General features: G+C 37.6%; 2 protein-coding genes and 2 long non-coding RNA genes across 26 annotated transcripts in view; 2 read left to right on the top strand and 2 right to left on the bottom strand.

Annotated features, from left to right (window-relative positions):
* LOC126864386 (prickle planar cell polarity protein 3-like) overlaps positions 1 to 20,414 on the top strand; it is a 126,831-nt gene extending 106,417 nt beyond the window's left edge. For 3 of the 4 annotated variants that reach the window (XM_050615695.1, XM_050615704.1, XM_050615707.1), the window contains 6 exons: positions 466 to 769; positions 3,316 to 3,852; positions 6,340 to 6,656; positions 7,136 to 7,459; positions 7,956 to 8,389; positions 8,930 to 9,816. In XM_050615695.1, the coding sequence (XP_050471652.1) occupies positions 466 to 769; positions 3,316 to 3,852; positions 6,340 to 6,656; positions 7,136 to 7,459; positions 7,956 to 8,389; positions 8,930 to 9,180 (2,167 nt within the window). In that variant the 3' untranslated portion in view covers positions 9,181 to 9,816. Of the gene's footprint in view, positions 1 to 465; positions 770 to 3,315; positions 3,853 to 6,339; positions 6,657 to 7,135; positions 7,460 to 7,955; positions 8,390 to 8,929; positions 12,677 to 12,842 lie in introns of those variants that run through there. The other variant, XM_050615686.1, reaches the window with a different exon arrangement.
* LOC126864680 (uncharacterized) lies at positions 2,794 to 3,309 on the bottom strand. Its single transcript, XR_007689291.1, has 2 exons — positions 2,980 to 3,309; positions 2,794 to 2,913 (listed from the first exon to the last, which is right to left on the bottom strand). It is a non-coding gene; the product is annotated as an uncharacterized LOC126864680 (long non-coding RNA).
* Positions 9,040 to 21,879, bottom strand: part of LOC126864578 (uncharacterized) — a 23,493-nt gene continuing 10,653 nt past the window's right edge. For 8 of the 20 annotated variants that reach the window (XR_007689223.1, XR_007689234.1, XR_007689231.1 and 5 more), the window contains 3 exons: positions 19,230 to 21,709; positions 12,909 to 19,166; positions 9,651 to 9,766 (listed from right to left, as the gene is read on the bottom strand). This is a non-coding gene — a long non-coding RNA (uncharacterized LOC126864578). Of the gene's footprint in view, positions 9,188 to 9,550; positions 9,767 to 12,908; positions 19,167 to 19,229; positions 21,710 to 21,879 lie in introns of those variants that run through there. The other 12 variants (XR_007689237.1, XR_007689236.1, XR_007689228.1 and 9 more) reach the window with 11 other exon arrangements.
* The window catches only part of LOC126864379 (uncharacterized), a 21,486-nt gene continuing 18,539 nt past the window's right edge, over positions 18,933 to 21,879 (top strand). The window contains exon 1 of the mRNA XM_050615662.1: positions 18,933 to 19,081. The gene's annotated coding sequence lies outside the window, so the exon portion shown is untranslated. The remainder of the gene's footprint in view (positions 19,082 to 21,879) is intronic.

Raw genomic sequence — 21,879 nt, 5'->3', positions numbered from 1 at the left:
AGATTTGACAAGTATACTTAAAATAATCAACAGGGATATAAACTACATTTGAAAGTATATCTAAAATGTAGAACAATATTTTTCAGATGATGCTTCATTTTTGATAAAAATAAATTTGAAAATATATTTTATAAAAATTTATTTTACATTTTTGATTTGTTTCCATGTGTATAATAACATCCTGCTGATTGTTTACTCGTACCTAGTCTGTACTTAGCCAAGTTAAAGTATATTTGACAAATTTTCAAACTTGATTTTCTCAGGAACGACGCGTCATATGACAAAACTTTATTCTATATTTCCAACTTATTTTTTCATGTAATATCAGCCCCTGCCCGGTTGTACTACGATTACCGCCCAACCCTATGTAAGATTAAAGCACATAACAAAACGCAAAGAAGACCAATGACCTTGTTTTCGCTGCCCTGAGCCTCTCTAACCCAGAGCACTCGATTCTGATTTCAGAAAGGTGTGCAGAAGCTGCAGGTGTCCCAGGGAGGAGCATCAACGGACCTCGACGGAGGCGGGCGGTCCCTCGGGACTCGGCCTCGGTCCTGGTCCGCCGATGGCCATGGCCATGGCTTTTCAGAGCGGGGCCGCCGGTTCTTCTCACCAGGAACCTTTCAAGAGTCCCGTGCAACCGGCTCCGCCAGGCCTCGCCCTTCAAGAGGCTCTGATGCATCATCAGAGGCACTCGCAGAGCGACGATGACAGCGGATGCGCGCTCGAAGAGTACACGTGGGTCCCGCCAGGCCTCAGGCCAGATCAAGTAAGAAAATAACTTATTCGACATGCTTAGAATACTGACATAACTATGGTCCCTCGATTTTATCTTTGTACTCTGGCCGTCAGAGCTTATTTTTAACTCAAGATATATCTAATGATATTTATCGATTATATATTCTTGTATGTGGTGGTTGAAATGTCCATTTTTTTTTAGGTTAAGTTGCAGAAATTAGATTTACGGTGATGTGACCATGATGTTCATGATGTGATCTGTGTTTCCACTACCTATAAAGATAATTATTGTGTACAATCTTTTACATACAATGTCTGAGTTATTTGCGGCCAAACATTGTCAGTACGTCCTATATGTCAAGATAAGAACAAAATATCATGCAAACATATGTCATTGAAAGCACTGTCAAAGAATTGTAACAAAAGAAAAAAAAATGATATACAAAATTCTTCGTTTTCCAACTTCAACCAGTAATAAGCAAGAACTTGGAAAAGTAATTTTTTTCCGAAATGATGAATATTTTGAAATAGAATTGTAGTTGGAGTTGTAGAAGTATTATGATACCTTCTGACCATTGCTAGATGTGTGTATTTATATGACACATTTTTCTTACTTTGACCTATAGAATGTACTGACATTTCGCCGCAAAACGTTGGGACACCCTGTATGTCGCATAATTTACACATTGCAATAATTTACATACACATACATATGTGTTCCAAGCGATTAGATTTTGTTTAGAATTTCTTAATTTTTAATTTTCACTCTCTTTAAGTTTTGTAATTTTTAATTTCTAAAAGCCTAGGTAATTGAAATATTCTTGAAAATAATTAAAATACAAATCTCAAGTGGAATATCAATTCCAAATAACGAACATCATGACAAGAGAATTTTATGCTCACGAAACAAAAGAATTTTAAAAAGGTCACCCAAAGATTTGAACGTTACAAAACTCATACAGAACTTAGCTATATGGGCGCACCTTGATACTCCATGCGCCATACGTGGTGACTTTAGATTTACATAAAGGTTGACTTTCTCTCCGTAGGATTTATCGAGACAGTTACAAAGAGGATACCCGCGACGCCTAGAATTTTGAGAAACTTTAACAGTTTTACATATTATTCAAGAGTATTAAGGTTATCTGAAAGATACAACGTTTCGTTTGGAAAATGTTGAATTCGCGAGATTAGGATATCGAGAACTTTTACAATTCAATTCTTCTCCAAACGCAAATACACAAATACTTACTGCTATATTATTCTTCTTCTTTTCTCCTACTTACAATTAGTTATTTACATAATAAAAACATTAGAAGTAGAAACGAAATATAAATGAGAAAAGATTCGGGTCAAACGTCGATCCCGTAAGCGAAATAAAACACTGCAGACCCATTCCAGTGTTTTGTCCAAGGGAGGAGTCCGTCACGTGTCCCGTGTAACTGTAAGCATTTCATTTCTGAATTATTCATGAATGATGAATATCGACCATCGTGATCGCCGATACATAAAACGTTTAAGGTCTTCGATTCATCTCGTAAAACTTGCTAACCCTTCCATTAAAAATTTACTTGTGTAATTCGAACTTTTATTTTTATTTTCCTCACAATCGATATAGGAAATTTCATAATCATGTTGTATTCGTTTATCTTTCTTTTTATTGTGGGACACGACGAATTCTTGAAGCAATCATTCTCAAGTATCGAAATTATTTATGCGCGTGCATCTTTATCAGATTCACCGTCACAGAAATCAAAGAGATATTCGATATTGCATATCGAATAAATCGAAGCATATCAAGTTCTGTTTGATCAAAAAGCGTTTCCAGGAGGCGTCGATCGATTGACACTCCTTGATCACGTTATCGATATGGAAGCTAACTTGATCGATCAATCCCACAGGTGCATTAATCAATTGAATTCCAGTCTTTTCCTAAAGAAGGATCATTATTAATTTAAATTATGTCACGTTGGTTAAACACATAAAATTCATACAACAATTACAAGAAACAAATATTATAGGACATAATGTTTCATCTTTCATAAAAAGAACATACCTCTTATTAACCTTTCAAAACGATGTTCTTCCATTTCTTTACAACTTGCAACATTCTCCTCATTTTCTAACAAATATACGAAAAAGCCGAGCACTTAAACTGATTGCATCAATAAACAACTAAAAGAAACTAAATTAATCACTAAATCTACCGAAAGAAATTCTCCATCCAGCTTTCCAATTCACCTTATTCCTTTTGCACAAGACTCTATATTCTAACCTCTTCATTTCTTAACCTCTTTACCAACCGAACCATATATCTACATATCAAGATATTATAACATCGACAAACAATCAAGACAAGCTAAATTAATCACTAAATCTACTGAAAGAAGTTTTCCATTCAAAGATTTTTCATTCTCAGTTCATCGTGTCTCCTTTGCCCTATACACTATATTCTAACCTATTTGCTCCTTTAAACCAATCAAACCATTTATCAAGATACGCGTAAAATCTCAATATCTCACAACACGTCTGCCCCAATCGCTCTTAATTACCATTCCCTCGCGCCATGTGTCGCAGGTACACCTGTACTTCAGCGCGCTACCGGAAGACAAGATCCCGTACGCGGGCAGCGCCGGCGAGCGGGAGCGAGTTAAGCAGCTGCTACAGCAGCTCCCACCGCACGACAACGAAGCGCGGTACTGCAGCGGCCTGAGCGAGGAGGAGAAGCGGGAGCTTAGGGTATTTGCCGCGCAACGGAAACGCGAGGCGCTTGGACGGGGACACGCGAGCCAGCTGGACAGGCCCCACGGCGCCGGATGCCGCGAATGTACCAGGCCGATCGCGGCCGGCGAGATGGCGGTGGCTGCGAGCCGCGCCGGTCCGTCCGCCCTCTGGCATCCGGCCTGCTTCGTCTGCTGCGTGTGCAGGCAGCTGCTCGTCGACCTGATATACTTCTGGAGGGACGGCAGGTTATACTGCGGCCGGCATCACGCGGAAACGCTGAAACCAAGGTGCTGCGCCTGCGACGAGATCATACTTGCCGACGAATGCACCGAGGCGGAGGGGAGGGCGTGGCATATGAGGCACTTCGCGTGCCTCGAGTGCGATCGCCAGGTAAAGGTCGAACGAGTAGGAAGATAGTTTAATATATGGTGGGTGAATGTTGGTTTTAATGGCTGACCCCTTTTTGGATGGTACGGGAAGACGTGGGTAGAAGGAATCGATTAACATTTTCCTTTCACTGAAAGATTTAGAATAGCTAAGAGAGTTTTAACGATACAAGGTCATGTTTAGGATCTGGAGTAGGTTTACCGAAATTCGTTTCTTTTCGTAGTTTTATGTTGTGTTTAGATACTTGATGATAGATGTGTTTATATTGCAAGTTAGATTCGGACGAGTTAAGATCTAATCAGATCTTCAGTTCTAACCAGCTTAGTACGACTCATAATGTGACATATATTAATATACGCAGTTAGATATATATAGATTTATGCTCAAGGATGTTCGAGATCATTCTTGTATTTGGAATATAATACAGGTAGGAATTTTTTATAATTGATGATGAGTATTTATTAATGGATTATTTATGCGAATAGTTACCCACATTACAATAATAGGATAAGAGTATGGAAATAGATTGAGACCTATTGGACGTTTCTTACTATTTAAGGTCAGTTATGTGATTTTCTTTCGGTTCAGAAGCTTCAAGTACAGAGTCATTGATGTTACTGACTCTTCATGAATACTAAGCGAAAGTCATGAATTATGTATATATATGTATAAAAACGAACATCTGCATTTCAACGTCACTGTTCAAACACCGGTCACTTCATGTACAAACTACGAGATGATCAACTTCATTTCTACTTTTCTGTATCATTTATCAATTAGCATTTCTTATTTTTATTTGATTTTTTATTAGAATCATAACTTTGGCTCACACCAAAAAGGAATATCTAAAAATAGCTTCTTATTGAAAATAAATCGAAAAGGTTAGCACGGAACGCTAACGTAATCAAAAAAGACAAACTTGGGTTCACAATTTATCATCGTTCCTTTGATCTGCATCCGACGCGGATCAACTTCTCTCACTTATCGTGACGATTAATCGAGATTCCCTGTCGACCAATACACACGCGCCTACTTAATTCCTCACCGTCAGATCAAATCGCACTTAATACCCGTACATAATGTAACCTTATCATCGAGAATGTATTAATTATAAAGAAACTAGTATTTTACCGAATACACCAACAATGCACAAATACAATGGCTACAGAAAGTATTCGCACATTGTTGTATTTATTATAGGAGTTACATACTAATTAATTAGGTATCTTTAATAAAATACAATAAAAATTGGAGACTATGAAAATGAAATATAGAATTTGACAAATTGACATATTATATTAATTTGGTAAATTGACAAGTTAAAAATTCTATGTTATAAAGTTCTCGCTTACAATTACATAAGTTTTTGTTAAATAAGGTAATCAGAATGGAGAAAATTAATTTTGAATTTGTAAAAATTGCTTATGAAGGTTTATTGCTAAACTATTGTGATAAAATATTTATTACCATAATATTATATATTATAATTTATTAGTTTAATTATGCAAGAGGATGCTGATCAAAAGCGCTTTACTGAAAAATAAGAGAGTATGCAAATACTTTCCGTAGTCACTGTACATTTAGTAAAAGCATTGGAAAAGAAACACAGATGGTGTACCCTAGAGTAATTCGACAAAAAAAGTCTAATAGCAGTATTCGTAGTTGTATCGGGCGATACAGAGGGCAGCAGGTTTGTTTGTTGGTGCTTTTTGTGGCGTGACAATTATTTACGCCAGACGAGCACGTCCGTTGAGAGTCATTTAGTCCGGAGCGTTGGGACGATTTAACTGTCAGCCTCAGTCCTGTCCCCTTTATATTCCCGTGACGACTGTCCACGGCATGCAACGCGATAATTCATTGAATCTAGGTGTCGATAAATGTCACGAACAGTCGGCTATATGCTGGACAAAGCTTCTTATCGGCCGAACCAGCTCGATAATAAACGATGGAATCTGGATTACGATCGGGAGCCGTATGTCGGCGTTTCCGCTCTCTGGGGATCTTCCGATAATCCGAGACAAAGTGCACGTTTGTAACAATGCATTGGCCCGTGGAGTGGATTAATGGGATGAACAGAATCTGCGTGATGATAAAAGTGACCTTTGCAGGCGATCCGATTGATGAATGGGATGATGGATGACATTGAATGCTCCTGATTCGGAAAATCGATTTATTCTACTATTGATGAGTCCTTATGACAGTAATAGATTTGATTTTTTGTTTTATTAAAATTTTAGGTTATATTGGATGAACGTAAGATATGATTGAATAGACATACATAGAAATACAGATATACATAGACATTATAGACTGAACTGAATTCCGTTGATTATTAATCAAGGTGATTGTAAAGAAGATTGCCATTATTCATCTATTTTTCCCCTACTAACTATTCTAAAAATTATATAAATTCTATCATATGAAGTGTTCAAATAAAGTCACAAATCAAACTTTCCTTACACAATGATCTTTATAAAATTTTGATTTTAGCTTGGTGGTCAGAGGTACGTGATGAGGGAAGGTAGACCTTACTGCCTCCGATGTTTCGATGCTTCGTTCGCCGAGTACTGTGACAGCTGTGGTGAACCGATCGGCGTGGATCAAGGGCAAATGTCACATGAGGGTCAACACTGGCACGCGACTGAAGCTTGCTTCTGTTGCGCAACTTGCCGTACGTCCCTTCTCGGACGGCCGTTTCTTCCGCGAAGAGGTGCTATTTATTGCAGCATAGCCTGTAGCAAGGGAGAACCCCCGACAACACCGAGCGATTCTTCTGCTGGACCGCCACCACCACCTTCCTTTCTTAGGTAGACATTGTTCTGACTCTCATGTAGTTAAGAAAGGAATGAAGAATTTTTAAGAAGGAAGTGTAATTATAAAAGCTTACATACATTGAGTTTAATTTAGTCGCTATATTTATTTGTTGGTTAAAGGTCAATAATTCTGAATATATATTTATATATGATTTATGTTTTAATAACGTATAACTCAACTTTAGTATATATGTTATTAAGTTTATATTATTTACGGTATTCCGATAAGATAAAACAGTCAAACAAAACTTGAAGATTCAAGAGTTTTTCTTTCTATTAAAATTGTCATTTTAAATAATAATTGAAGAACATTATTAATAATAATATTATTAATAATAATATAATTATTAATAGTAACATTTTCTACGTTGGCAATTTTTCATTTCATTCGTATATTATCTCTTTAGAAACAACATTCTAACAAGATAAAATTTAATTGCTTAAATTCACTTTGAAATTGACCTGATTTACAGAACTGGTCGGAGACCACCGCCACCAAGCGAAGGTTCCTCTAGCCCACCACCACCTCCGCCGCCTCCACCACCGCCTGGATCCAGACACACCCTCTGTTCACCTCGTAACTCACCTCGAATGAATAGGAAGCATCATCAAACGTCTGCTTCCCTAGCGACAACACCTACGCAAAGCACTTTGAGTCCTGAATTCCCTACTGAAGGATTCCCTTCAAGCGGTTCCAAACCGAGTGGCCTTGACCGAGTGTTGCTCGAGAGGAATCTTGAGAGACTCCTCCAGGAACGTAGTTCACATCCAGAGGAAAACCGTAACGAATTGGGAAGGTAAATTAATTTTCACAACCTAATTTCTCTATGAATCAACATGCAATTCTGACATTACTATTAACTTTGAAATTACAAATATTTCTATCTGCATATTATTTACCATGTTTCAAGCAATTGTACAACTAAATAATGAAATTCCAATTTATTGTATTCAATTGGTTTATAATTTATCTAAATGTTTCTAAAAAGTTGAAAAGAAAACAGACATTTAGATATGCATGATGGGTTGCCAATCGGTAGGCGGTGCTCTGCCTTATCTTCCATCATCTATCATTGCATCCATTCTTTTCCTAACGAATCCACCTGTCTCTCAAATTACGCACCCTGCGAAAATGACCCATCATATGCATATTATTTTAAAATACAAATTTCTCCACGAAAGTAATTATCTAATCATGCAATCTCCAGCTGTAATTGCATTGCAACATGACTAATGAGACAATCTAAGCAACCATATCAGTCCAATTAGCTATCATAAATCTTCTGTTCGTAGGTTAATGCAGGCAAGAGACCGCGAGCCGTTGAGATGCATTCAAAATTGTGCTCCTTCCCACGCGTCGAGCATGCCAGAGCTGCCTCCACCTCCCCGGCCTCCGTCCGGAGCGTCGGCGTCGGCGTCAACGTCCACATCGACCGGAGTCGTCGCAACCGCGATTCCCGGGATCGTGTTGGAATCGGCGACGTCGCCGACGACCCTCGTCGTCAACCAAACGGACCCTCCGACGCCGACGTCGCGGCGCGTGCGGTTCCAAGGCGACTTGGACGTGAACGACCATGCTGCAGGATCGTCGCGCGTCACCCTATCGCCCAACAACGATAGGAATTCATCCTCATCACCCTCTCCTCCCCCAGCGTCGCTGCCGAGAACGAATGTGTCTCGATCGAGAAGCCTGCAGCCGGAGGAAGTCGCTAGCACGTCCGCCTGGGGTGCGTAAACTTTCCCGCTTTGCATAAGATAACACGGTTCTTTCGGAGAATCGCCCATCTTTCTGAAAAAAGGGATCTTCAAAGCTATAAAAATATGGGTGTGGTGTTGAGTCTTTTGGGGTTGGATTTGAGTTTAGTGAGCACTGAAATTTAAAAAAAAATGTATATATATGCTTTTTACTAGATCTCTTTATATTTTGAGGTTGATGTCTGTTGTACTGTAGTGAACATACTCATTATTTCTGCTATATTTGCTATTTATAGAGGATAGGAAGTATAAATTCTCTATTGTGTTTACGTTCTCTGTTATATTTTTTATATTTAACATATTTGATATGTTTGCTGCATAGAATGTACTGAATACTTCCACTGTGTATATTGCCTTTATAGCACCAATTATTATACCAACTATTTTTCCCTTGTAAAGAATATGTGCTATATCTATTGTATTAAAAATGCCCATTATAGTCTCTGTATTCGCAACAACTGTTACCCTTTTCCTGACTAATATATTTACTATAACTCCAAAACATATTTCAGGTGTCGCTGGGAGCTCAAAATCAAGGATAGAGGGCGACGACGACGACGTGGAGTCTTGCTGTTCTACCTGCAGCTCCTCAAGCAGTTCCGATGAAGCTGCTGCCTACGCCTTGCCACCGAGAAGAGCATACGGCGGTGTCAGGATTTCTTACGTGCCCAACGACGCAGTGGCATGCGCGAGGAAACGTACACCGACGTCTTCAATGTCGAATCAAGCGCATAGGGATGCAGACAAGTGTATTGTGTCCTGATGATCCCCTGAAGAGTTTCAATGATCTTTACGTCGATATCAATGTATTGTCCATTGAGGGAAACACTTTTACTTCACTGCCAGTTGATGTGAAGAAGAAATTCGTGCGAGTCTCGAACCGATGAACAACGCGAAAAATATGGACTAACGCGATAAAATACAAGAGTTCCTAAAACCGACGTAAGATTCGCTATGTTTCCAGCACTCGAGACTCAGATAAACGATTTAATATACTCGTGTACATAATGAACGTACTTCCGAAATGATCGCTCGTGAAGACCGAACAATCGCGGCGATCGCGCTTCTCCTATTTTTAATACCCCGGTGTATTTGATAATAATAACGATGATGATAACGTTATATTTTATTACCATTGCCATTCCCGCTGCGTAAACGACAGTTCACACGGGCGCTGTGTTCTTGTTCGAGATTCGATCGTCTTGTCTTGACCAACTTTTTTTAGATAATAGTTCGAAAGAAAAAGGTTGGTCAACTCTACAAAGTAAATAGTATTTAACCGTGATGCGACTGCATGGCGTTACGCTGTAAGTACAAATGAAGAGCGTTCGGGCCGAGATGTAGACAATCTGAAAAGTATTTGGAAAATAAATTGAGACGAAGACTAATTAAGCAATTATATTGTTGTACGATTTGATTTTACCCGATATTTCCTTCATTTTTTACATTTCTTTATGCTAAATCTATTTGTCATTTTCTGTCATTTGGATCTTTCTATTAACATTGAATCACAAATAAATAATAAATGAATAAGAATAGAGTATAAATAGTAAGGTTATAAATAATAAATAACATTAAAAATAATGTTCTCAACTTTCTACTTAAAATTTATAAGTTCAGTTCAAAATGTATATGTTTAAGCATTAGATCATGGCAAATACTCATCTTTAAAAATATGCACTGCTAAACAGGGAGAAAACAGGGAGAATATATGTTACAACCAAATACATCTTTCTCTACCACTTAAACGATAATTAGCCGAATTAATTCAACCATCTTTAACGCATGAAAACTCGCTTTCTACTCCTCCAACCTAAAGGTAAGATCGACCATAAGCGAAGCAATATTCGGAAAAATCGTAAATGTCTCGTTCGAGGATCGTTGCACCGGAGCAAAATGCGGGATAACCTACAATCGAAGCAGCCGATAGAAATCAGTATGATGAACTATTTTATCAACGGCAAAATCTAAAGCTGTATCATTATTGAAACAACAATGACAAATTTTGTGTTGATATTATATTGATGTCTGTTGAAAAAGTTAATGGTTGTTGTCCAGTATTTCTCCATGTTTCTCACGTTCCTACTTCTAAGAACAGAAATGGCTTTGAAACCAAAATAAAAAACGTGTTCTTCTAATTATGTCGCATCAATGTGAAGAAAATTTTTCTACAAATTGATACTTTGATACATACTTCTTAGGTACTGTTTGGAACATGGAACAACAAGTAACAATATCGATACATATCTCTTTATGATTCTGTCTCTAAAAACAAATGTCGTTTTAAAACCAAAACAGAACCCAAATATTTCCCTAATTAGGATGATTGTCAGTATGGACAAAATGCTTGCACAACTATTAACTTGTGGTATATTGTTGTATATATATGTTATATATATTTGTATAGCAAATAGTTACTCGTTATTGTTTCATTGAGCATGAAGTTTGAGTAGACAAAACTGCGCTGTGCTTGTCATCCGATTAGAAGGGGAAAAATGAAAACGCACGGTTGAGCAGTGAAAAGAGCGAAAGTGGTTTCTCTCGGCTGCACCAAACGTCTGTTGTTATGCCACTATCTCGTCTACTTGTTACACTCATAAAACGTTTCTCTCTCTATCTTTCTTTCTTTAGCTTTCTCTTATTTCACGCGAGAGAGATCTCTGGTTTATGAGGAATCGTCGGAAGAACGAGCCACGCCAATTTATTATCTACTAACGTACACGTTTCCGATCAAGGATCCTCATGTTGCGAAACATTAGCATATGGCGTACGTCTATTATCCATGTCCCGCATATCGACGTAATCGAAGGTTTCAAACAGGTGCGTGCCCAAATGAAACTATACGATTATGTCATGGTAATCCCGAGGAACAACAAGTACACGGAATTATGAAACTGCTTGGGAGATTTCGTGACCTGCTGGAGATCTATAGAGAATTGTATGATAAATTGTTTTAGTTGGGTTTTGTAACGCTGACTTAATTTGCTCTAGTGTTGAAACAGGTGTAATTTTATGTTATTTGATATTTGAGTATTAGCAAATAATGGAAAAATCTTCAATTTAATTTAAAGAGTGATAAGAGAGTTTTAATATTCAGATAGGCTAAGGTGGTATCTATGTGTTTTTGGATTATTACTTTTTTATTTTTAACAGTTTGTTTTTTTGGCGAAGACTGAAACGCAGGTCCATAATAATTTTAAAAAGTATTTTTTCTTTCGTTTTATGTGATTCTACTATCCATGCTTTAAAACGCTTGAAGTGAAATCCTCGTTGTAAATCGCGTGTTTGGAACAGTTTTACTGGACAATTACGCAAATTGACGTACGGACGTTTCTCGAGAAGCATTTTTCTTGCATTCATTGTACACTTCGCTGGTTGCTAATATTGGTAAAAAATATACATGTATAATTAATTATTTACAATAAAAAACATTTCAAAACAAATGACAAATATTTCAATTAAATTTATAAACAATAAAACTCCTAACAAACTATCAAAAATATTAATCGAATTTTAAATATCCTTTATAATTTTTAAACAATATAAAACAAAATAGTAAAAAATAATGTTTAGTTATTTCACATAAAAATGATTAAGAAATTGCAATTGATTGAATTCGTATAGTGGGACAAATTAGAATTAATCTACATTCTCATTAAACTACATATTTCCACAAACACAAACTCTATTTTTAAGATTATAGAGTTATATAGTGTATAAACTAGGCCGAGATTGCGCAACTATAACACATAAGTGACTCGTAGCAACTGTATGTGTTTGAAGGAGAACGCATTCTCGCGTAGATGCTTCTTTTTACGGAATCCTCCTCGGACGCGTAACACGGGCCATAATGCCATGTTATGGAACTTTGCCATTGTATTGTTTCCGTGGATCTATTTGCGATACACGAGTGTTTCTTTCAGCACATTCACCTATGACCCCAGTCGTCGAGTTTGGTATGAAAGCTAACCTTAAATCTTTACATCAGTCCTATTTTCAGTAGTATATAAAATTTGTTCGAACTTTCAATGATTTTGAGTTTTCAAATTGATTTGTTTCATTACAGATAACATTCTTTAGCAGTAATAATAAAAGGATGTCTATGTTTTAAAATAATAGGCATACAATAATTTTGTCTATATGAATAGACTTTATGAAAATAGAAGCTATTAATTATTGTTTACACGTTTCTGACGGCCTATTAACTGTTTAAAATAAAAATAACATTGTTTAATAATAAAAAGATAAGAATGTAATAGGTACATACGAACATAATAATTTTTTCTATTCATAGATAGAAATTATGATATTATTGTTGTTTTTCAAACATATATTTATTATTGATTAAGATTCTTTACTATCTTTTGATAAATTCCACTAAATCTAAAACTCTCTACTAATGTTTTATTTATACCCTTCACCTAGGTAAACCTAAACGACCACCTGTACATACAAGATTTCCATTTTGCTTATCTCCTAACTTAAACCCACCAAAAAAGGCACCTCGAGTACATGCGAGGTGTGCAAGGTGTTCGTGCGCCGTGGAATGTAGGAAAGAATGGCCATGGAAGGAATGGCAGACCCACTGGCCATAATATTGAGCTACGCACACGCAACTGCTTGCCATTCCATATATACTTAGCGCCTTCGTCGATGTTTTAATGACGACACTGTCATGGAAACGTATTCTGCAGGCAGAATCATGGAGTCCTTCTGCCCTTTCTTCGTGGTGGACCGCGGAGGCATTCCTTACAGCCCCCCGTAACATGTTATCACGTCAACTTATGTAATGTTAAAAATTTGACTATGTTTGATAGTAAAAGATTCTTAACTTCGAATATGTTGAACTCATTGAAATAAGCTGAAACCAATTTACTTTTAACAGATGAATAACTTCTCTATTTTGCAAAAAAAAAGATGAAAGCTTTAATATTCTTTGCACGGTTTAAATTGTCACACTTTGTTACTGCTACATTGTTACACTGTGTAGTATTATACTTAATACTGCTTAAACACTGTTCGATGCGTTTCCTGACCCCTTGAAGTTAACTATGTATGTATATAGAATGTTGGTGAGACGACGGGAATCTTTTCACCCGGCTCTCACCCGGAAACCTCAACAGCGTTAAACGTGGCAGTATTAAATATTGGATTGCCAGATAAGTCTTAAACCTTTCAGAGGTCACATTTTTGCTCAGAAAGAAGAAAAATTCTGTATGAATGGCATAATGGAATTATTCAATAGGTGGCAGAATATTATTGAATAAAGTGGTGCATATTTGATTTAATTATATTATTACAAAGTGTTCAAATAAAGTATAATTCATACTAGAAAAGCTTCAAGACTTATCTGATAATCCAATATAATATTGCACAGTGTAACAATGTTAAGTGTAAAAAAGATGAAGATTATATTGAGGATTGGATACATTATTTCAGGTAAAACTCGGCAAAGTTTCTGCTATCCAGAACGAATCTTGACCTCTCCTTGTGCGTTTCGTCTCATTTAAATCACGGGACTGAATGAAATCTCGTTTTCCCGTTACATGGAATCTGATTCATGCGCGAATCACGCCGATCGGCGTGGAAAGAGAACGCATTCTTCTCTAGCCGCTTCTATCCACCGTATCTTCGGCCATTCTGGATGCTGGACACTTTGTAGATACGTCCAAATAACGTTCCAAATAGAGAGAATCAACGAGCAAACATTGGTGTCACGAAACAAAGGAACCCTCTTATCCGGCTACGAGGAACGCGAATGCAAAGAATTCATTATTCAATCGCGCCTCCGGTACTCGTGTTGTGCCTATTATTGAGTACACGGGCTTTTGTAAGAAAATTCTTACGAGATCCCGATGAGTGATCGTTGGATATGCGAAGTTATATAGCGTCACGCGTATCGGACTTTTTGCGGTGAGGTGGTGACAGTCTGAGCTGGAATTAATAACAAAAAAATGCATCTATAAGATTAGTTTACTAGGCTTATAAAATTGGAGGAATTTTATAGCGTTGATCCTTGATGACCTTGATTTATTAATTGAATTCATAAATGGTGAAACCATTAGCAAGAAATTGCTAGACTATGGAACATTAAAACATTTTATATTAATAAGTGATTATTGAACTGAAAAACATAAAAATATTTTATATAGATTAATTTTTAAGCTAGAATAATATGAAATTAGTTTATGCTATATAGAGTTATATAGCATTATATATAGTAGTTAATGAGACCATAGATTTAACAGTATGAAAGAAAGAGAAAATATTGAAGAATGCAGTGTGGCTTATAATGCGCCAACAGTAGAGAGAACTAAAAAGGGTGGTTAAAAGAACATAAAGAGTGTGGAAAGTCACTAAAATAACAGTAGAATCCTGCAAGATCACAAATAAAAAGAAGCCCAACTGTACATGATAAGGTAATGAAAAATATAATATCAATATCTAATAACAAAATGTTACAATTATAACCTTAAAAGAAAGAAGCTAACCTATTTCTGTGCCAGGAACAGAAACCAAGACAGACCAAAAGAGCGAAGAAGAGAAATGACGGTAGTGTTCGTTGCGCGAAGATGCATCGAAAATTTCACCTGACCAGCAATGGTCAATTTCACGGATAGCAAGAGCGTACCAGAGACTGAATCGCGCGAGTTAATCATACGCGACGCAAGTAGGCCGACCTGGGCAAAAACAAACGATATGCGCACGCGGCCGTGCCGCGTGCGATACATATAATTGGCCAACGTATTGCTAGCGGCTCGTGAAGTATTCCAGCAAATCCGACATACATTCCAGCGCGGATCCCGGCTACTTACGTTCCGCCTCGCTGTGGAATGCAGTCACCTTGTGGCAGGTGTACGGTGTACCGAACGTCCTCAAACATTTCAACCTCCTACTTTCCCCGATTTGAATTCAAATGCGTCTTCGTTGCGGCAAGTGGGAGCAACGGGATCTGGCTGAACCAGTCGTTTCGGGATTGGTCTTCCCTCGTTGTACCATTGAAGCACTGAAACATTGATTATTGTTTGATATCTGATTTTTAGAGATTTTTGATATTAAAAGAAATAAGATTGATTGGATATTCATCCTTAATTAATGAACTGTGCATAGTTATGCAAGTTCGTATTTTTATGAATGCACCCATATGAAAGAATACGGCATAAACAGAGAGAGATTGACACGTTATATAGCTTTCAATAAGAGAACTACTACGACGAATAGTGGGGTTAGTGGCCTTGAACGGTCAAATATTTTTCACTGCCTATTCACACTTAACTCCACACTTCTCCTGCATAACACAATACAATGCCCTACATCATAACAACATAAACTAAATTACAATAATGGACTACAATATAACAACAACAAAACTACATTATAATACTAATAATAAACCTATAAGAATACATATATCTAATTTCACGGTTCATCTTCTTTTATTTCATCAGTCAGAATCAGCTTGCTTTTTCATAATCTTATATGATAACACCTTTTGCATCCTGGTGACGAATGGTTATCTGTATACTATTACTATAAATTATAATCGTCCTATGTAGCACAAAAGTATTACAGTAATCGTCCTAAATGTACCTCAGGTGAATACTTCAACTTGCATAGAAGCAATTTGGATAGGCAACCAATGATCTATTGAAGAAAATAAATGAAAAAACCAATGGAATGGAATAATTTTAGGTTAGATATACACGAATACGAATCGAACTAACGGGTCCATGGAGCTCGTTTACGCGACCTCTGGGCGGTCATCTCGTGGTTAAATGCGCGAGAGGCTTTCTCCGTGGATCGGAATGCGGCCTCTCCCTCTGACCGGCTCTCTGACTTGCTTCGAGGATAGCCATGGAGCTGTACGTCGGCTTCCAGGTTCGCTCTTTACTGATTCTAGTTTCCCCATGGCTACATGCCGGAAAATCGGATACCGGTTACTTCTTTCTCGAAATATAGTTGGTAAAGTTCATATTTCTAACCTATCAACAGTTCAATGTAAACAGATCTTACGCCGCACGTGTGTTGGATTTTGTACAATTTTCTGGATAACAAGTGTCTGACTAAAGGACTGAAAGTCTGAGAAAGTGTTTGATGATAAAGTTTTTTTCTATTGATTAAAAATTTCTTAATTCGTGTACTCATTCTATCTATTATTCTTAATTCTATACCGAAATGATAAGTGTTTGGAAATTTTGAAATTGAAATTCCGAAGAAGCTTCTGATTAAATTTAACGTTCAATGGATTAAAAATTATCTACTTCCAACTTTCATGTTTGTTTGGAGATGACGAAATATTAGAAAATCTGAAAAGAAATGAATTTTATAATTCACTAAGCATTTGTTATGAGCTGCGGTCTATCAGAAGTAAAGTAGTTTTTTATAATTGAAATCAGAGGCTGTGTAGAAATATGTGCAACTGATACTCCAATAATCTTAGATTGCAAAATGTTGCCTCGCTGGTGACTCAGTAATTAAGCATTTCCAGAGCGATAACTAGCGAAAAATTATCCACGCGTAGAGCATTTCGATTAGAGATCAACTACATACTGCGACATGATACCGTACACACTTGCGGACAGATAATTTGGTCGGTAATTTAGTTAGATACTGAACAAAAAGGGTTGTATGTATCTCTGGATTATTTGACTCCTGCATTCTTGAATCCTGATATCTTCGAAATATTTCACTCTAGGATTATGTACTTTGACTTTCTTCGATTTTGGATTTTTTGAGCTTTTGGATCTTTAGACTATTTATTCCTATTTTCCCTTTAAAACTCGAATTATGGTGCCTACACTTTCAAATATTTCGAATTTTAGACTATTTATTTTGGTTCTTAGAATTTTCTCAAATTCCAATTTCCTAGAAAGAATTTATAACTTCTCAAAACGTCGATACCATTTGGTAACAAACTTTTACCGGGCATAGAGCGCAAGACCTGTTTGCCAGTCTGTACGCAGCCTAAGGCGCGAATGAACACCACTCGATCAAGCTGTAGACCGCCGCGTGCCTGAACAGCTCGCTTTCCATTCCGATAGAGAGGTTTTGCTCATGCTGTTACAAGTTAAAATGTACAGGCTCTGGTATAAACAGCAGATCTAATTTGCGCTTGACGGGCACGTTTACTACGCGAGTAATCGAAGTTGAATGAAATTTAGTTTTCGTTCGAAGGATACCTCTCCCGATGGGTCGACGATATCAGAATACTGATTTGCCTCGAAGGCTGAATTGCATAAATTTTTCGCGATCAGAAACGCAAACTCGTTGAGCAAGTAGAGTTTCGCGGCTGATCGTTGCCTTCTTTTACTTCATCGGCCGAACTCACGTCGCTTTTCCATAATCGTCGTAAACATCTTGTGCCTTCTGCATCCTAATGGCGAATGGTTATATTATTTTTAATAATACAATCTTGTTATCAAAGATAGATGATAGTTTTGAAAAATATTTTAATATCATTTTTGTTAACATCACGTTGTAGAATCGGATAAAAGGATTTGGACAGTCTGTGAGATGAGTTGGTAACCTTGGTGACAACAAGTACGACTTCCAAATTTGAACATGCGACATATAGGTCAAGGTCATTACAGAGATTATATTCATACAGATGTGAACTAGAAGATTTTTTTAGATATTCCAATTTGTACGCGAGATTATAGACCATGTTATCATTTAGATAATAATCAATTAATAAAAACGTTGAGTAGCCAAATATTAATCAGGCATAACAGCAGAGAAAAATATTCATAACTGTACAAATATGTTCTATTCTCTTCTATCTAAGATTATTTACAAACATGTAATGTAAACACAATAATACTACCAAAATATTCCCAATATAATGCTATACTACGATATCTGTCCATTTGCTTAGTCCTTCCCTAGATCCATTCTTACATAAAATGAGCGATTAAAAGCTCGAACTCATTTTTAGTTATCTCAATCATGTTCACAGAATTCGAGACAAATTGGTGACCTGAATGTCATGCAGTCTCCCTGTCAGAGGGAGCCAGAGAGCGCAGGAAGAAACATCAGGCCGCGGCGCCGCGCGCGCCTGAGGTACAGTGCCGCGATGCACCAGGAGAAGGGGCATAGAAGCAGGTATTCAGGCGAACTCGCAGGCAGCCTTAAGAAAGCAGGCAGTCGGTAATATGGCGGGGGGTAAACGTAAGGGGCCGTGCGAGAGCGTAAAGTGAGTTTTCGCTCGCGGCTGCTTTGCAATGCCAGGCAGTTGAGGTGAGTCGAGTCGAACAGAGCCTAGCCGAGCTTCTTGGAGTCAGTCTGGGACGTGGCCCCGTCGCATCCTTCTCGACCGCTGTGGTATCTTTGTGTGTATAGCTACCACCTGTCGAAACTGTACGATCTTATCGTGCATCGTCGCAATTGACCGCCCAATATCGAAATGGCTACGTCCTAAAGTCACGTCTTCCAACTGTCCAGTGAATCATCGTGGTTCACCGATCGCGCGGACAGACGTTTACTTTTCTTGCGTCTCGGCAATAGCTGGAGTGGAATCACTCGTACGATCTTGTTGTTTCTTTCTTTGAACGACGATGACGCCGCCTCAGAGATGCGTCGTCTGAGATTTACGGACTTCTTGGTGCAGTGATTTTGTGTGTGCGTGACCGAAGCATCAGCTGGAAATTTCCCGGACAATTCAACAGGTAGGGAGATTGTATTGTCGGATCTTTTTTGATGGTTCAGTGAAGCGATTGCACGGTTCGTGTACGGATCTTTCCAATTTTGTCCCTGAAATATTATTTCGTTAACTATTATGATATACATATAAAGTTATATTAATAGTTTACAAACCTGAGATTAGACAGAAAGTTATTAATGTGATCGTTAAAAGAAATCGAAAGTGTGTGCATGCTTGTCGAGAATTAGATGAAAATTAAATCCGAAGGTAAATTAGGTCCGAAGAGAATAAGTCAATATAATGTTTAGGATAATTTCGAGGGAATTTGATCCAGTAATAACATTCAGCTTGAAGAGCTATCGATAATCGTTCAATCGATCAACCACGAAGGACATTTTGTTTTTTCCCTTTTTTATCGTCGCGCTCTTCCTGCACCATCCACCACATTGTATTTGTATTCCTCCCTGCGTATTCTACGGTAATATCGTGTGTATGGCGTAACAGCTCATTATACATAGAATGCTAGTGAGAGGAAGTTTAATGGCAGCAACGTCATCGGCGTACCTCGCCTCTTCGTTTTTCTTAATTATGCCTGAAGAAATTGCGCCTCTCTCATCTGCATAATTCTGCATTGTAAGCTCGTTCATTTATCCTCCTACATCCTGATTATGCGCATTCGTTTCGTTCTAACCTGTTTTCGAGGCAGCATTGTCGACATAACCCATTATTATTATCTGTCGTGTTTACGTATTTCTTCACGGATTCTTGGTACTCGATGAAAGTCTTTTCCTTGGTCATTGCATTCCTTTCTCGAAATTCGTCATTCCACCTCATCATATCGCCTCTATCATGCGACATAATACTGTCGGATCTCGTAATATCTTCCCAGGTGAAAACGCGACTAGACAGTGAGAACGAAACAAAAACTGAATGAGTGTCCGCTGGAAACGTAGCTTGTTTTCTAAGACACGTCAAGGAGAATGGCGCGATGGTGTACTCTTTATAACTCCGTAGTTTCGCTTACTCCCGCGATCGCGCCACAAATTTTCTTTTCTTGCTCTCTCTCGAGAGATCTCGCATCAATGAGAACGATCAGTCACTGCGACGTACATACTTAGAAACGCTACCATTTTCTCTGGAGTAATCCGAGAAATATTTCTTCTCCTGCTATTGTTTTTTTGTTTCGCTTCACCTGTTTTGGCATTCCACGGTTTATCAAAATTTTGTACATATAAGTTTCACAACCATCCATATTTCATTCTTCTTTCAACTATTTCTTTTTTTTCTTACTTATGTATACTTTTGTACGATTGTAAACAGAATTGTGAGTAATTTCTTGGAGGAGACTAGCGAAACAATATGCAGCCGTGAGATCATGTAGGAACGCAGAATGTAAACACAGGAATTCGAGAAAGTTTAGCTGCGCAAATTGTTGACTGCGCAGTTACCTCGCTAGAAAAATATAGTGTTTACAGTTCTTGTTAGCAAAAAATCTACTGTATATGTTTTAGAATTCCGAAACGTTCCAGCTAGCCTCGATAAAAATTCCTCTTTCAATTGTCATATTAATTATCATCCATAATTTATAACATCTTTAGTTTATGTTTTCGTTTACTTAGGAATTTGAAACAAAATTTGTTTTAATCTCCTTTATATCAGATGTTTTTATCATGATTACACACCAATTAATATTCAATATCTTCTCATCAATTCGTAAATTTTTCCAAGGAGGGTTGGCATGAGAGCACGAAAGAAACTAAAAAAAGTGTCTCAAGAGCACATGAAATCGATCGACGGCATTTAGATCGCAAACCAGTAAAAGAGAGACTACATCGCAGTTAAGGACAACGTCATCGGTGTTCACTGGAATGTCAACTCGTTTTCCACGAGCCGTCCAAGGATCGTTTTCCCTACGTACCTGCCTCCTTTCCCTTCATGAGTCTTCTGGCTTCATGATTCTGTTCTTACCTCACCTTCCTGCATTCGATGGCTACACGAGTCAAAACTCCACGCACAAGTGAGCTGTTCATCGGCACCGATTGAGATCACCGTACCATCAACTGAAATGTTAATCAATCCTTCCTTTTTGTACCTAAAAAGATTACATTTTCAATAACTCGATGTATCAATAATCAGTTTCACCTTCCAACATAAACATTTAAGTATAATAAGTTGTAATATTTATTTATATTACATTGATATTATAAAATGGTTGGTTATAGAGGAACATAGTGGTGTAAGTCAGTTCATTGTTTTTTTTATAAAATTCTGTTCTGCTTTTATCAATACAAAGATTCATGTTATATTTGTTCATATTATGAAAACGTATTGCGACAAAGAATAAAATTGTACCTTCATTAATTCTAGGACTAAATATGGTAGGATAATACTTTATAGAGTCAAGATGTGTGACTAAATACAAATTCTTTTGAAACATCACCATGATCCTCAGCTCGCCAAATAGCATCCATGTTTACGAAAACACGAATGGAATGCCGAGTCATACAAGTCACCATCAGCATGTCCCAAAGATCCCAAGAACCGTTGGTTTCTCGGAATTAATGACCAACAAATTTCGAAAGCAACCTGTGAGCTCTACCTGTGATGAGATAATTTCTATTTTTGCCAATGTCAGAATTCGTAGACTCCGGATCTGAAACAGAAAATAAAAGTGTGTTCCATTGAACAACGAGACGCGTATACCTTACGCTATTCGCGATTGCATAACGGCCGCGAATCGTTTAAAAACAAGTGAAAAAGCATGTCGCGTTGGAGATCGAGATTCCGCAGAATGTCAGGTTTCCACGAGGCGAGAAAAAAGTA

Source organism: Bombus huntii, chromosome 1 (genome assembly GCF_024542735.1).
Source record: "Bombus huntii isolate Logan2020A chromosome 1, iyBomHunt1.1, whole genome shotgun sequence".
Classification (NCBI taxonomy): domain Eukaryota; kingdom Metazoa; phylum Arthropoda; class Insecta; order Hymenoptera; family Apidae; genus Bombus; species Bombus huntii.
This window is presented reverse-complemented; position numbering and strand designations above follow the sequence as displayed.